General features: G+C 38.3%; 1 protein-coding gene across 1 annotated transcript in view; it reads left to right on the top strand.

Moving 5' to 3' along the window:
• LRRC69 (leucine rich repeat containing 69) overlaps positions 1-14214 on the top strand; it is a 143740-nt gene that overhangs the window by 3816 nt on the left and 125710 nt on the right. Inside the window, exon 2 of the mRNA XM_066266088.1 lies at positions 459-644. Within this exon, the coding sequence (XP_066122185.1) occupies positions 462-644 (183 nt within the window). The 5' untranslated portion in view covers positions 459-461. The remainder of the gene's footprint in view (positions 1-458; positions 645-14214) is intronic.

Raw genomic sequence — 14214 nt, 5'->3', positions numbered from 1 at the left:
TACAGTATGTGAACATCGTATTTTGATTTGCATTTCTCTAATAGGTAGTGAAGAGGAGCATTTTTTCATGTATCTCTTGGCCATTTGTGTTTCAGTCCACTCACAATTATTCTTTCTGATCCTCAAATATTCCCATTTTAGATAAGTGGAAATCCTTATAAATTGGTTTCTATTTTTTTTAAATGTGATCTCTTTAGTGTTTGATAACTTCCATGTCTCTGGCATGAGATATCCTAGGTTCATCCTGTACATTTTTTTTGCCCCAAACCTGGAATGAGCTATTTTTCTTCCCTACCTTTTATCAGGAAGTTATTTGATGCCTCCTATCTTCAACATGGTAGATCTCAGAATGTTTTCGTTTCTATGACAGCAATTCTGCAATTAGAGGTTCTAAAGATGCATAATAAGTAACTTAATTCCTAATGGTTACCTTTTCTCTCTTCTTTTTCTCTTCTAAGCCCATGGCTGAAAAGTTGTTAGTAAGAGCATTGAAAGGCGGTAAAAGCACTAGAATTGTTACCTTGAATGGGAAGAAGATGACAAAGATGCCCATAACATTAGAAAAACTGCCTGGCCTGAAGACTCTAAACCTTCAGAATAACCTAATTCCCAAAGTGTGCTCAGAGATAAGCACCTTGACCCAGGTGAGCAATAGCATATCTTTTTGAATTGATGGAAAACAGGAGGAGGGAAAAGAGGTAAGAGAACAACAAGGCTTTGATCAGTGGAGATTCAGCTTCTTGAAGACCTACTGTGGAGTATTATTAGAGAAGCATCAGGAGGCTTTCTTCCTTTGGGTATTACATATGGTAGGGGAAGATGTTTTAATGCAGTGGTCCCCAACCTTTTTTGGGCCACAGACCGGTTTAATGTCAGAAAATATTTTCACGGACTGGCCTTTAGGGTGGGATGGATAAATGTATCCGTGACCAAGACAAGCATCAAGAGTGAGTCTTAGATGGATGTAACAGAGGGAATCTGGTAATTTTTTTTTTTTTTTGGTATTTTTCTGAAGCTGGAAACGGGGAGAGACAGTCAGACAGACTCCCGCATGCGCCCTACCAGGATCCACCCGGCATGCCCACCAGGGGTGATGCTCTGCCCACCAGGGGGCAATGCTCTGCCCCTCTGGGGCATCGCTCTGCCGAGACCAGAGCCACTCTAGCGCCTGGGGCAGTGGCCAAGGAGCCATCCCCAGCGCCCGGGCCATCTTTGCTCCAATGGAGCCTTGGCTGCGGGAGGGGAAGAGAGAGACAGAGAGGAAGGAGGAAGGGGGTGGAGAAGCAAATGGGCGCTTCTCCTATGTGCCCTGGCCGGGACTCGAACCCGGGTCCCCCGCACGCCAGGCCGACGCTCTACCGCTGAGCCAACTGGCCAGGGCCCATTATTTAAAAATAAAACATCGTTTAGACTTAAATATAAATAAAACGGAAATAATGTAAGTTATTTATTCTTTCTATAAATAACCCCCGCAACCCGGGGGTTGGGGACCACTGTTTTAATGTACTCATGCTCTCTTCGGCCTACATCTGGAATGAGAGGGTTAGGTCTCGCCTGTACTCATCTTTCTGGAGCCTGTCTTCTGGAAAGGCTTGGGAGTCTTGATCTGCTTGTGTAATTTGGGGCTCCATCTGAAACTGGTTTTGAGGGTCCCAGAGGTGCTGCTTATCCTGGAGACTATGAAGCTTTTACATATGGAATGAAGAAACATATCGGGTATAGGAAAGGGGTTCCTTTTCAGTTTCCTACAGCAGGCTGAACTGCTGCATTTTTTAAATGGAGTGTTGGCAGGGAATGGGAAGGAGGGGCCATTCATTTATTTTGAAGTAGTTTCAAAGCAGTTAAATTTCACTTATCAAAAAGTAAGGTATAATTTTTCCTTTAAATGTAAGGGCTAAGCTGAGCCACCTCTGTATTTAAAGCAGGTTTACGCTAATGGTATTATTGTTTAGCTGTTTATGAACTAAGAATTTTTCTCCTATAGTCTCCAAGGTTGTGAACTTTTGAAGAAAAACTTATTTTACCTTTATAATTGGAGTTCTAGAATCAGCTTGAATAAAGTTTATTAGAAATTCTCAAAAGATAGATACAGATAATGTACACAGCTGAGAAATACTGCTCAGTCATTCTCACAGTTGCTAATAGAAGGGTGGACTAAGGTTTAAGAAACGAGAAAGTTAAGATGGTTGCAAAAAGCCCTGTATGCGATTTTGGAATCCTAGACACCTTAACTGGTTTAGCCAGTTACTAGCTGTGTATTAGGGATTTAATCTTATTGGGCCTCAATTCTGACTTCATTTATTGAATCCCAACATAAGCATTGAGCACCACTTGTTTTTAAAGCACTAGGAACTGGTGACTTAAGAATAAATGAAAGATTCAAAATCCTGCCTTTATTGAACTTACATTCTTTTTAAAAATTTTATTTAGAAAATTAAATTTAACAGGGTGACATTGATCCATAATAGTACATAGGTTTTAGGTAAACATTTCTAAAGAATTTGAACTGTTGATTATGTTGTATACTCATCACCCAAAGCCAAATCATTTTCCATCATCTTATATTTGTCCCTCTTTACACCCTTCCCTGTACCACTTCCCTCACATCCCCCAGACCCCCTGCTCCTGGTAACTACTTCACTTTTATCTGTGTCCATGAGTCTCAGTTTTATATCCCACTTGTATGTGAAATCATAGCGTTCTTAGTTTTTCCTGATTTACCTATTTCACTCAGTATAATGTTCTCAAGGTCTATCCATGTTGTCATAAATTTTACGATGTCATCATTTCTTATGGCTGAGTAGTATTCCATTGTATATATGTACCACATCTTCTTTATCCAGTCCTCTATCAAGGGACACTTTGGTGTTTTCATGTCTTGGCCACTGTGAATATGCTGTGATGAACAAAGTGGTACATGTGTCTTTACATACCATTTTTTTTATTTTGGGGGGTAGATACCAAGTAAGGGGATTGCTGGGTCATATGGTAGTTCTAGTCTTAATTTTTTGAGGAACCATCATACTTTCATCCATGCTGGTTGTACTAATTATAATTAGCATTCCCATCAGAAGTGAATGACGGTTCCTTTTACTCCACAGCTTGTTCAACGCTTGTTATTACCTGTCTTGTTGATAATAGCCAATTTGACAGGTGTGAGGTGGTATCTCATTGTAGTTTTGATTTGCATTTCTTGAATAGCTAGTGAAGATGAGCATTGTTTCATATGTCTGTTGGCCATTTGTATGTCCTCTTGGGAGAAGTGTCTGTTTAGGTCTTCTCTCCATTTTTAATTGGAGTGTTTGCTTGTTTGTTGCTGAGCTTCCTGAGTTCTTTATATAGTTTGGATATTAACCACTTATTGGAGCTTTGTTTGCAAAGATCTCCCACTTAGTTGGCTGCCTATTAGTTTTGTAGTTAGTTTCTTTTGCTGTGCAGAAACTTTTTAGTTTGATATAGTCCCATTCATTTATTTTTGCCTTTACTTGCCTTTGGGGTCAAATTCATAAATTGTTCTCTATGGCTAAATTCCATGAGTTTAGTACCTCTATTTTTTTCTATGTATTTTATTGTTTCAGATCTTACATTTAGGTCTTTTATCCATTTTGAATTAATTTTTGTGCAGGGGACAAATTGTAGTCAAGTTTCTTTCTTTTTTTTTTTTTGCATGTGTTTTTCTAATTTTCCCACCACCATTTATTGCAGGGGCTTTCTTTTCACCATTGTGTGTTTTTGGTTCCTTTGTCGAATATTATTTTTCCATATATGTGTGGTTTAGTTCTGATCTTTTTCTATTCCATTGGTCTCTATGTCTGTTTTTCTGCCAATACCATGCTGTTTTGATTATCATCGCTTTAAGAATAATTTGAAGTTAGGTAGTGTGATACCATTGGCTTCATTCTTTTTCCTCAAGATTGCTTGGGCTATTTGGGATTTTTTATGGTTCCATACAAACCTGGTGACTTTTTCTTCTATTTCTTTAAAAAATGATATGGGGATTTTGATGTGGATTGCATTAAATTTGTATTTTGCTTTGGGTAATATGGCCATTTTAACTATGTTGATTCTTCCAACCCATGAACATGGGATATTTTTTCCTTTCATTGTTTCTTTTTCAATTTATTTCAATAATATTTTTTAGTCTTCTGTATATAGGTTCTAGGTATTTTATATTTTTTTCTTGTAATGGTAAAAAAAGTATTTTTTTAAGTTTATTTTCTGACATTGTGTCATTAGTGTATAGGAAAGCAGTAGACTTTGTATATTGATTTTATATCCTGCAACTTTACTATATTGGTTTCTTTTTTCTAATAGATTTTTAGTGGAGTCTTTGGGGTTTTCTATATACAGGATCATGTCACCTGCAAAAAGTGATACCTTTACTTCTACTTTTCAATATGAATGCCTTATATTTCTTTCTCTTGCCTGATTGATCTGGCAAAAACTTCCAGAACTATGTTGAATAAAAGTGGAGAGAGTAGGCAGTCTCGTCTTTTTCCTGATATTAGAGGAAAAGCCTTAATTTTTCATTATTTAGTATCATATTAGCTGATGATTTGTCATATATGGCCTTTATTATGTTGAGGTACTTTCCTTCTATTTTGTTTTTATTGAGTGTTTAAGTACAAAAAGATGTTGTATCTTACTGAATGACTTTTCTACATCTGTTGATAGGGTAATACGATTTTTCTTTTTTGTTTTGTGATGTGGTGTATTACATTGATTGATTTCTATATGTTGAGCTATTGTTGTGTTCCTGGAATGAAACCCACTTGAACATGATGTATTATTTTTTTTATTGTGTTGTTGTTTTCTATTTGCCAGTATTTTGTTTAGGACTTTTGCATCTGTATTCATTAGAAATATTGGTCTGTAGTTTTCTTTTCTTGTGTTGTCCTTGTCAGATTTTGGTATGAGGGTTTGTTTTGTTGACCTCATAATATGTGTTAGGGATTATTGCTTGGAAGACTTTGAGAAGGATAGGTACCAATTCTTCTTTGAACGTTTTGTAGAATTCAGTAATGTAACCATTTGGTACTGAACTTTTGTTTTGGGGAGGGTTTTGATAGTTACTTCTATTCCCTCCCCTAAGGGTCTTTTGAAGTTTTCTACTTTTTTGTGACTCAGGCTAGGAAGATTACATAGTTCTGGGAATTTATTCATTTTTCTAGATTGTTAAATTTGTTGGCATTCAGTCTTTCATAGTAAAGTAGTATGATCTTTTGTTTATCTATGGTCTATGTCAGGGGTAGTCAACCTTTTTATACCTACTGCCCACTTTTGTATTTCTGTTAGTAAAATTTCTTAACCACCACTGGTTCCACAGTAATGGTGATTTATAAAGTGAGGAAGTAACTTTATTTTATAAAATTTATAAAGCAGAGTTACAGCAAGTTAAAGCATATAATAATAATTACGCTGTTTGGCAGAATAAATCTTTATAAAACAACTTATTATAGTTAAATCTATCTTTTTATTTATATACTGGTTGCTCTGCTACCACCCACCATGAAAGCTGGACACCCACTAGTGGGTGGTAGGGACTAGGTTGTCTGCCAGTGGTCTGTGTGATAATTTCTCCTCTTTCATGTCTGATTTTATTTATATGAGTCTTTTCCCTTTTTTCCTTAGTGAGTCTAGCCAAGAGTTTGTCAATTTTATTGATCTTTTCAAGGAACCAGCTCTTTGCATTAATTTTTCTATTATTTATTTTGTTCTTGATTTCATTTAGTTCTGCTCTAGTTTTTATTATTCCCTTTCTTCTGCTCACATTGGGTTGCCTTTGTTCATCTTTTTCTAGTTTCTTAATATATATTAGGTTGTTTAATTGTGATCTCACTTGTTTCTTGCTATAATCCTGTAATAACTTTCCTCTTATTAGGGCTTTTGTTGCATCTCAGGAAGTTTTGATATGTTAAGTTGTCATTCTCTTTTATTTGAATATATATTTTGGTATCTGTTTTTATTTATTCTTTGACACAATAATTTTTTAAGAACTTTCTATGATATCTATGGTAATTTCTCCACTTTCATTTCGGATTTTACTTATATGAGTTGTTCCTCTTTTTTTCTTATGGGTCTAGCCAGTGGTTTGATAATTTTATTGATCTTTTCAAAGAACCAGCTCTTTGTTGTATTAATTTTTTCTATAATTTTTTTATTTTGTTCTCTATTTCATTTAGTTCTGCTCTAATTTTTACTATATCATTTCTTCTGCTGATTTTGGGCTGCTTCTGTTCTTCTTTTTCTAGTTTCTTAAGATGTGGTGTTAGGTTGTTTACTTGAGATCTCTCTTGTTTCTTGCTGTAAACCTATGATGATATAAACTTCCCTCTTATTACTGCTTTTGCTGCATCCCAGGAATTGTGATATGTCGTGTGTCATTTTCATTTTTCTGTGTATATCTTTTAACCTCTGTTTTTGTTTTTTCTTTAACCCAGTCATTTTTTAGACGTATGTTGTTTAATTTCCACATTTTTGAGGGTTTCTTTACTTTCTTTTTGCATTTGAATTCTAATGTCAAAGCCTTATGGTCAGACAATATATTTGTATAATTTCAATCTTTCTGAATTTATTGATTTTAGTTTTGTGGCCCAACACATGGTCTATCCTTGAGAATGCTCCATGCACACTGGAGAAGAATGCATAATCTGATATTTTGGGATAAAGTGTCTTGTAAATGTCTATTATGTTTGTTTGGTCCAGTGTATCTTTTAAGGCTTATATTTCTTTATTGATTTTCTGTTTGAATGATCTGTCTATCCAAAGTTCTCAATGCTGTGGTGTGTTTAAATCTCCAGATATAATTGTGTATTTTTTTGTTTTGTATTTGTTTGCTTCTATTTTAGATCAGTTAGAAGATGTCTTATATATTTTTATACTTTCTGGTTTGGTACATATATATTAAATAATGTTATGTCTTTTTATTTAAAATTTTTTTTTTTTTTTTACAGAGACAGAGAGAGAGAATCAGAGAGAGGGATAGACAGGGACAGACAGACAGGAACAGAGAGATGAGAAGCATCAATCATTAGTTTTTCGTTGCGCATTGCAACACCTTAATTGTTCATTGATTGCCTTCTCATACGTGCCTTGACCGCTGGCCTTTAGCAGACCGAGTAACCCCTTGCTCGAGCCAGCAACCTTGGGCTCAAGCTGGTGAGCTTTTGCTCAAACCAGATGAGCCCTCGCTCAAGCTGGTGACCTCGGGGTCTCGAACCTGGGTCTTCCGCATCCCAGTCTGACACTCTATCCACTGTGCCACCACCCAGTCAGGCTGTTATGTCTTTTTGATACGGTATCCCCTTTATAATGATGAAATATTTATCTTTGTTTCTGGTTCTCTTTGTTTTCTTTCTTTCCTGGTTTTTTTTGACAGTGACTTAGAGACAGAGTGAGGAACAGATAGACAAGAAGGGAGAGAGAGATGAGAAGCATCAATTCTTTGTTGTAGCAAGTTAGTTGTTCATTGATTTCTTTCTCATATGTGCCTTGTCTGGGTTCTATAGCATGTGATTTACCTCTTACTAAGGCCTGTGACCTTTGGGCTCAAACCAGCGACCATGGGGTCATGTCTATGACCCTATGCTCAAGTTGGTGACCCCACGCTCAAACTGGTGAGCTTGAGCTCAACTGAATGAGCCTGCGCGGAAGCCTGCGACCTCAGCGTTTTGAACTTGGGTCCTCTGTGTCCTACTCTGATGCTCTACCACCTGGTTAGGCCCCTTAGTTTTCTTTTTTTTATTGTGACAGAAACAGACAGAGGGCAAATAGGGACAGACAGACAGGAATCGAGAGAGATGAGAAGCATCAATTTTTTTTTGTGGTACCTTAGTTGTTCACTGATTGCTTTGTCATATGTGCTTTTACCAGGGGGTACAGCAGACTGAGTGACCCCTTGTTTAAGCCAGCAACCTTGGGCTCTAGCTGGTGAACCTTGCTCAAACCAGAGGAGCCCGCACTCAAGACGATGACCTTGGGATTTTGAACCTGGTCCCAGTCCGATGCTCTATCCACTGCACCACTGCCTTGTCAGACCCCTTTGTTTTCTTAAGGTCAGCATTTTTTGACATGAGAATGGCTACACCTGCTTTTCCTTGGATATATTTCTTTCAAGAATTGTTTCCAACTCTCCACTTTTAGTCTATTTTTGTTCTTGCAGTAGAGGAGTCTCTTAAAGGCAGCATATGTTTGGGTTTTGCTTTTTGATTCAATTGCTAATCTTTGCTTCTTTATTGGTAAGTTTAGTCCATTTACATTTAGGGTAATTATTGACACTGAAGGATTTTCTATAGCCATATTATGTTTTGTAGTAGCTCTGGTCTTCTTTGGTTCTTCTCTTTTTTATTTCTGTCATTTTATTTTTTTTATTTTTCTGAAGTAGAAGCAGGGAGGCAGAGAGATAGAGAGACAGATTCCTGCATGCACCAACCAGGATCCACCTGGTATGGTCACTGGGGGTTGATGCTCTGCCCATCTAGGGTGTTGCTCTGTTGCAACCGGAGCCATTCTAGCGCCTAAGGTGGAGGCCATGGAGCCATCCTCAGCGCCTCAGCCAACTTTGCTCCAATGGAGCCTTGGCTTAAGGAGGGGAAGAGAGAGATAGAGAGAAAGGTAGGGGAAATGGTAGAGAAGCAGATGGGTCCTTCTGTGTGCCCTGGCTGGGAATCAAACCTGGGACTTCCACATGCCCCTGATGCTCTACCACTGAGCCAACTGGCTAGAGCTTTTGTCAGTTGTTTTTGTTAGGTAATATTCTATAAATCTTTCCCTTGTGTCTTCTTTTTTCAAACTATGTGTTTCAATAGGGCTTTTATTTATTTTTTTTTATGAGTTATTATCATTATATTAGGAAAAAAATGTTTATATGTCTAAGGATAGCTTAGATAGATATTCCTAGCTGGTAATTCCTCTCTTTTAGTACTTTGAATGTTTGGGTCCACTCTCTTCTGGCTTGTAGAGTTTTTGCTGAGAAGTCTGATGATAATGTAATGGGCTTTCCTTTATATGTTATGTTTTTCTTTTTCCTAGTAGTAGCCTTGATGGTTCTTTCTTTGTCATTGATTTTTGACAATTTTATTACAATGTGCCTTGGAATAGGTCTGTTTGGATTGAAGTAGCTTGGCATTTCGTTTCTTTTTTGGATTTGAGGCTCTAATTCTTTTCATAGGCTTGGGAAATTCTCATCAATCATTTGTTTGAATAAGGTCTCCATTCCCTTATCTGTCTCTTCTTCTTTTGATATACCAATTGTTCTTATACTGCTCTTTTTTTGGTGGAGTCTGACAATTCTCTCAGCGCTCTTTCTTTTTTAAAAATTTGTGAGTCTCGAGAGTGATGGCATGGTAGGAAGCGATACCAATAAATCTCCCCATAAACTCAACAAGATCTTCAACTAGAAACAGAAAAACCTATCCTTGGAGCCTTCAGATGCTTCGCAACACACCCGAAGGTATTGTCGAGCGAAAGATTGGCTAGATATATGATCAAACCCCGGGGGAAATAGGGAGTAAGAAATGCTCCACCTTCCTCTCTAACCCAAACAGTATGGCTTTCACTGAGAACTGAGAATATAGAAACTAAGGCGGGCATAGGGAGTGAATAGATCCAGGCCGCGGTACAAACAGCCAAACCAGGCTGTGGCACGTAGATCCAAGCCGAGAAAAAACCTGGGCAATTCAAGCTAACACGCACGCCAAACCCAGACAAAGAAAGACAAGTGGGGCAGCCATTTTCCGCATCTCCTGGTCGGCACGCGTGGATAGTGGGCGAGAGATTCCTACGAACACTTCAGGGGTGGGTGCCTCCTGTGCTAACCCACAGAGAGGCAGAGTCAGAGTCCTCTGTGTGGGCAAAAAGCGGAATCTCCGAGGAGCCCCAGCACCCTGAGGGGACCGGGCATGGGGAGGGAGCTGGAGCCAGTTCCAATGCTGGAACTTTTCTGTGCGGGTGGAGGGCTTTCTTGGAGTGAGAGGCTGCTGGCCTGATATCCTGGTCAGCGCGCATGGAGAGTGGGCAGGAGATTCCTCTGAACTCCTCAGGGGTGGGCGCCCGTGTTTTCCCACAGAGGGGCAGAGTCAGGGCCTGTGTGTGGGTTGAAAGCGGAATCTCCTGGCCGCCCCAGCGCCCTGGGATAGTCACGCACGGGGATGGAGCGAAAGCCAATTCCAATGCCGGAACTTTTCCGCGCGGGCGGAGGGCTTTCTCAGAGTGAGAGACGACTGGCCTGATATCCAGGTCGGCGTGCACGGAGAGTGGGCAAGAGATTCCTCCGAACTCCTCAGGGGTGAGCGCCCATGTTTTCCCACAGAGGAGCAAGTCAGAGGCCTGTGATTGGGCCAGGAGCAGAATCTCCGAGCCACCCCAGCACCCTGAGGGGGCCGCCACAGGGAGAGAGTGAGAGCCAATTCCAATGCTGGAACTTTTCCATGTGGGCAGAGGTTTTACTCAAAGTGTGACGTGGCTGGTCTGACATCCTGGTTGGTGTGCACGGAGAGTGGGCAAGAGATTCCTCCAAACGCCTCAGGAGTGGGCACCTGTGTTATCCCACAGAGGGGCAGAGCCAGAGGACTTTGAGTGGGCGGAAGCCCTGCCTGATTATGCTAGCAGCTCTGACTGACTGAGCCTTACTCAGAGCCCTGTGCTGAGTGGGAATAGAGTGGGGAGTTGCCAGCTCTTTGAGCCTCTTACTATCCAGGCAGAGGCAGCAGCAACCCCATAGCTGGATTATCAGGCTTCTAATTGTGGAAGGAAAGACTAGGAGAGAGGCTCCAGGAACACTCGCACAGTGAGAGACCCTCTTACTGTTGGAGCCTATAAATGCTAATGAGCCTTGACTGCCAACGAGACTGAAGCCCAATACATGACATCGCCATAGAGAATTATCAACTGCAAACCTCTACCAGAGCGTGCCACAGGGGCAGAACCCGGAGTACAAAGTCACTGACCAGAAAGAGATACAGAAAAGAAAAAGCAAGACGATAACCTCTCAAAATCAAGAATAATCTGCAGACTTTATAACCTATCCCATTTTATTATATTTGTTCGTCTGTGTCTCTTTTCTTCATTCTTGATTTTTTTTTTTCCTATTCCAATTTGGTCATTTAATTCTCTCTCAGTCTTACTCTCGCCTCTCTTTGAACTACACTACCCATAAGTGTTACATCTCCCATTATCTTTTCTTTTCTCCTCCTTTCTCTCTATGAGGGTTGCAATCCAAAACCCCTAACTCTCTCTCTCTTTCCTCCTTTTTCTTTTTTCTTCTTTTAGTGGTTCCATTTTCTCTCTCTCTCTCTCTCTCTTTTCTCCCTCTATATTAGTCTCTTCCTTTCTCCTTTATGTCTTCTCTCATTCAAACCTCAATAACGAACAAATTATCTTATCTGGGACTCAAACTTAAGTTTGTGGCATTTTGGGGGGTTTTTACTTCACCTTTTTAACTCATTAGCAGTGCTCCCATCCCTGGCTCTCCATTTTATCTAGTTCTTGTTACACTAAATACAATAGTAATTTTTTAATTTTCCACCCCTTTTTCCTGTTTCCCTCTTATTCCTCTCATCATAACTCTTAGTCAGCCAACACCTAAAAGCAAATCATTTTATTCTTGACCCAAATTTTTTTCTTATTTGCTTTTTGTGGGTCTATGCCGCCCCCCCCATATATATATATATATATATATATATATAATTTTTAAATTTATTTTCTTTTTCTTTTTTCTTTTTCCTTTACCCCTTTATTACTTCTCCCCAATTCAGGCCCTCCATTGTTTGTTCTATTTAGTACAATATAATTCACAGTTCACCACAAGATTTTCTCAAGAAAGAGGGGAGAGCAGAGGAGAGGAAAAAAGGAGGGGAAGGAATAATTCCCTTTTTTTCTCAAATTTTTCTTTATTTAATGATTAATTTTTTTAAAAAAACCCTCAATTTTTTATTTTTATTTTTATTTTTTAACTTTTTATTCCTTATTAAATCTCATTAATACTATAAACAAAACCACCCTCAGATGCCATTAAAGAAGAGAAAATGGAATATCATGGACACAAAAGAAAGAGAGGTAACACAGAGAGATGAGGAAAAATCTATGGAGAAAAAATTTAAGATATTGGAAACCTTGGAGTTAAAAGACAGAGAATTTAAAATAGAAATCCTAAAAATACTCAGATTTACAAGAAAACACAGAAAGGCAATTTAGGGAGCTCAGAAAACAACTCGACGAACACAAATAGTATATCTCCAAGGAAATTGAAACTATAAAAACAAATCAAACAGAGATGAAAAACTCAATTCACGAGCTGAAAAACGAGGTAACAAGCTTAGCTAATAGAACAGGCCAGATAGAAGAGATTACTGAAATAGAAGACAAGAAACTTGAGGCACAAAAAAGAGAAGAAGAAAGAGACTCAAAAATTTAAAAAAATGAGATAGCCCTACAGGAATTATCTGACTCCTTCAAAAAGAATAACATAAGAATAATAGGTATATCAGAGGGAGAAGAGAGAGAAAATGGAATGGAGAACATACTCAAACAAATAATAGATGAGAACTTCCCAAGCCTGTGGAAAGAACTAAAACCTCAAATTCTAGAAGCAAATAGAACTCCAAGTTTTCTTAACCCTAACAAACCTACTTCAAGGCACATCATAATGAAATTGGCACAAACCAACTGCAAAGAAAAAATTCTCAAGGCAGCGAGGGAAAAAAAGAATACAACATATAAAGGAAGGTCCATTAAATTATCGTCACATTTCTCAACGGAAACTCTACAAGCTAGAAGAGAGTGGACCTCAATATTTAAAGTCTTGAAAGAGAGGAACTTTCAGCCACAAGTACTATATCCATCAAAGCTATCCTTCAAATATGAAGGAGAAATACAAACATTCACAGATACAGAAAAGATGAGGGAATTTATAACCAGAAAACCCCCACTCCAGGAAATACTGAAGGGGGTTCTCCAATCAGATACAAAGAATAAAAAACAACAACAACAACAACAACAACGCCACAAGTAAAAGCTCCAAGAAGAACACAATAAAACCAACTTTAAACTATGACAACAAAAAGAAAGGGGGGGAGAGGATGGAGATTAACAGTAGCAAAGGGCGATGGAGTGCAAAAGTACTCACAAAATAATGTGCTACAATGTACAGGGTAGGAACCCTTTTCATTACCTAAAGGTAACCACCATTGAAAAAACCACAACAGAAGCACATGAGATAAAAAGGATAGCAACAGAGGAAAGATGTATGGAACAAAACCAAATAAAAACAAAAGATAGAAAAACGAAAGAGAAGGATCAAACAAGACACAAAACTAACAGAAAGCAAGATATAAAATGGCAATAAGGAACTCCCAAGTGTCAATAATTTCACTAAATGTAAACAGATTAAACTCACCAATAAAAAGGCACAGAGTAGCAGAATGGATCAAAAAAGAAAATCCAACTGTATGCTGCCTACAAGAAACTCATTTAAGTAACAAGGATAAAAACAAATTCAAAGTGAAAGGCTAGAAAACAATACTCCAAGTAAATAACATCCAAAAAAAAAGCAGGCGTAGCAATACTCATATCTGATAACGCTGACTACAGGACAACAAAAGTACTCAGAGACAAAAATGGCCATTTCAAAATGGCTAAGGGGACACTGAATCAAGAAGACATAACAATTCTTAATATATATGCACCAAACCAAGGAGCACTAAAATATATAAGACAGCTACTTATTGACCTTAAAACAAAAACTGACAAAAATACAATCATACTTGGAGACCTCAATACACCACTGAAGGCTCTAGATCGGTCATCCAAACATAGAATCAAGAAAGATATAGCGGCCTTAAACAAAACACAAGAGCACTTGGATATGATAGACATCTACAGGACATTTCATTCCAAAGTGACTGAGTATACATTTTTCTCCAGTGTACATGGATCATTCTCAAGAATTGACCATATGTTGGGCCACAAAAACAACACCAGCAAATTCAGAAAAATCAAAGTTGTACCAAGCATATTTTCTGATCATAAAGCCTTGAAACTAGAATTCAACTGCAAAAAAGAGGGTAAAAATCCCACAAAAATGTGGAAACTATACAACATACTTTTAAAGAATGAATGGGTCAAGGAAGAAATAAGTGCAGAGATCAAAAGATATATACAGACAAATGAAAATGACAATACGACATATCAGAATCTATGGGATGCAGCAAAAGCAGT

The sequence above is a fragment of the Saccopteryx bilineata genome, chromosome 3 (assembly GCF_036850765.1).
Source record: "Saccopteryx bilineata isolate mSacBil1 chromosome 3, mSacBil1_pri_phased_curated, whole genome shotgun sequence".
Taxonomy (NCBI): domain Eukaryota; kingdom Metazoa; phylum Chordata; class Mammalia; order Chiroptera; family Emballonuridae; genus Saccopteryx; species Saccopteryx bilineata.
Note: the sequence above shows the minus strand (reverse complement) of the source record. Positions and strands in the feature narration are given on the sequence as shown.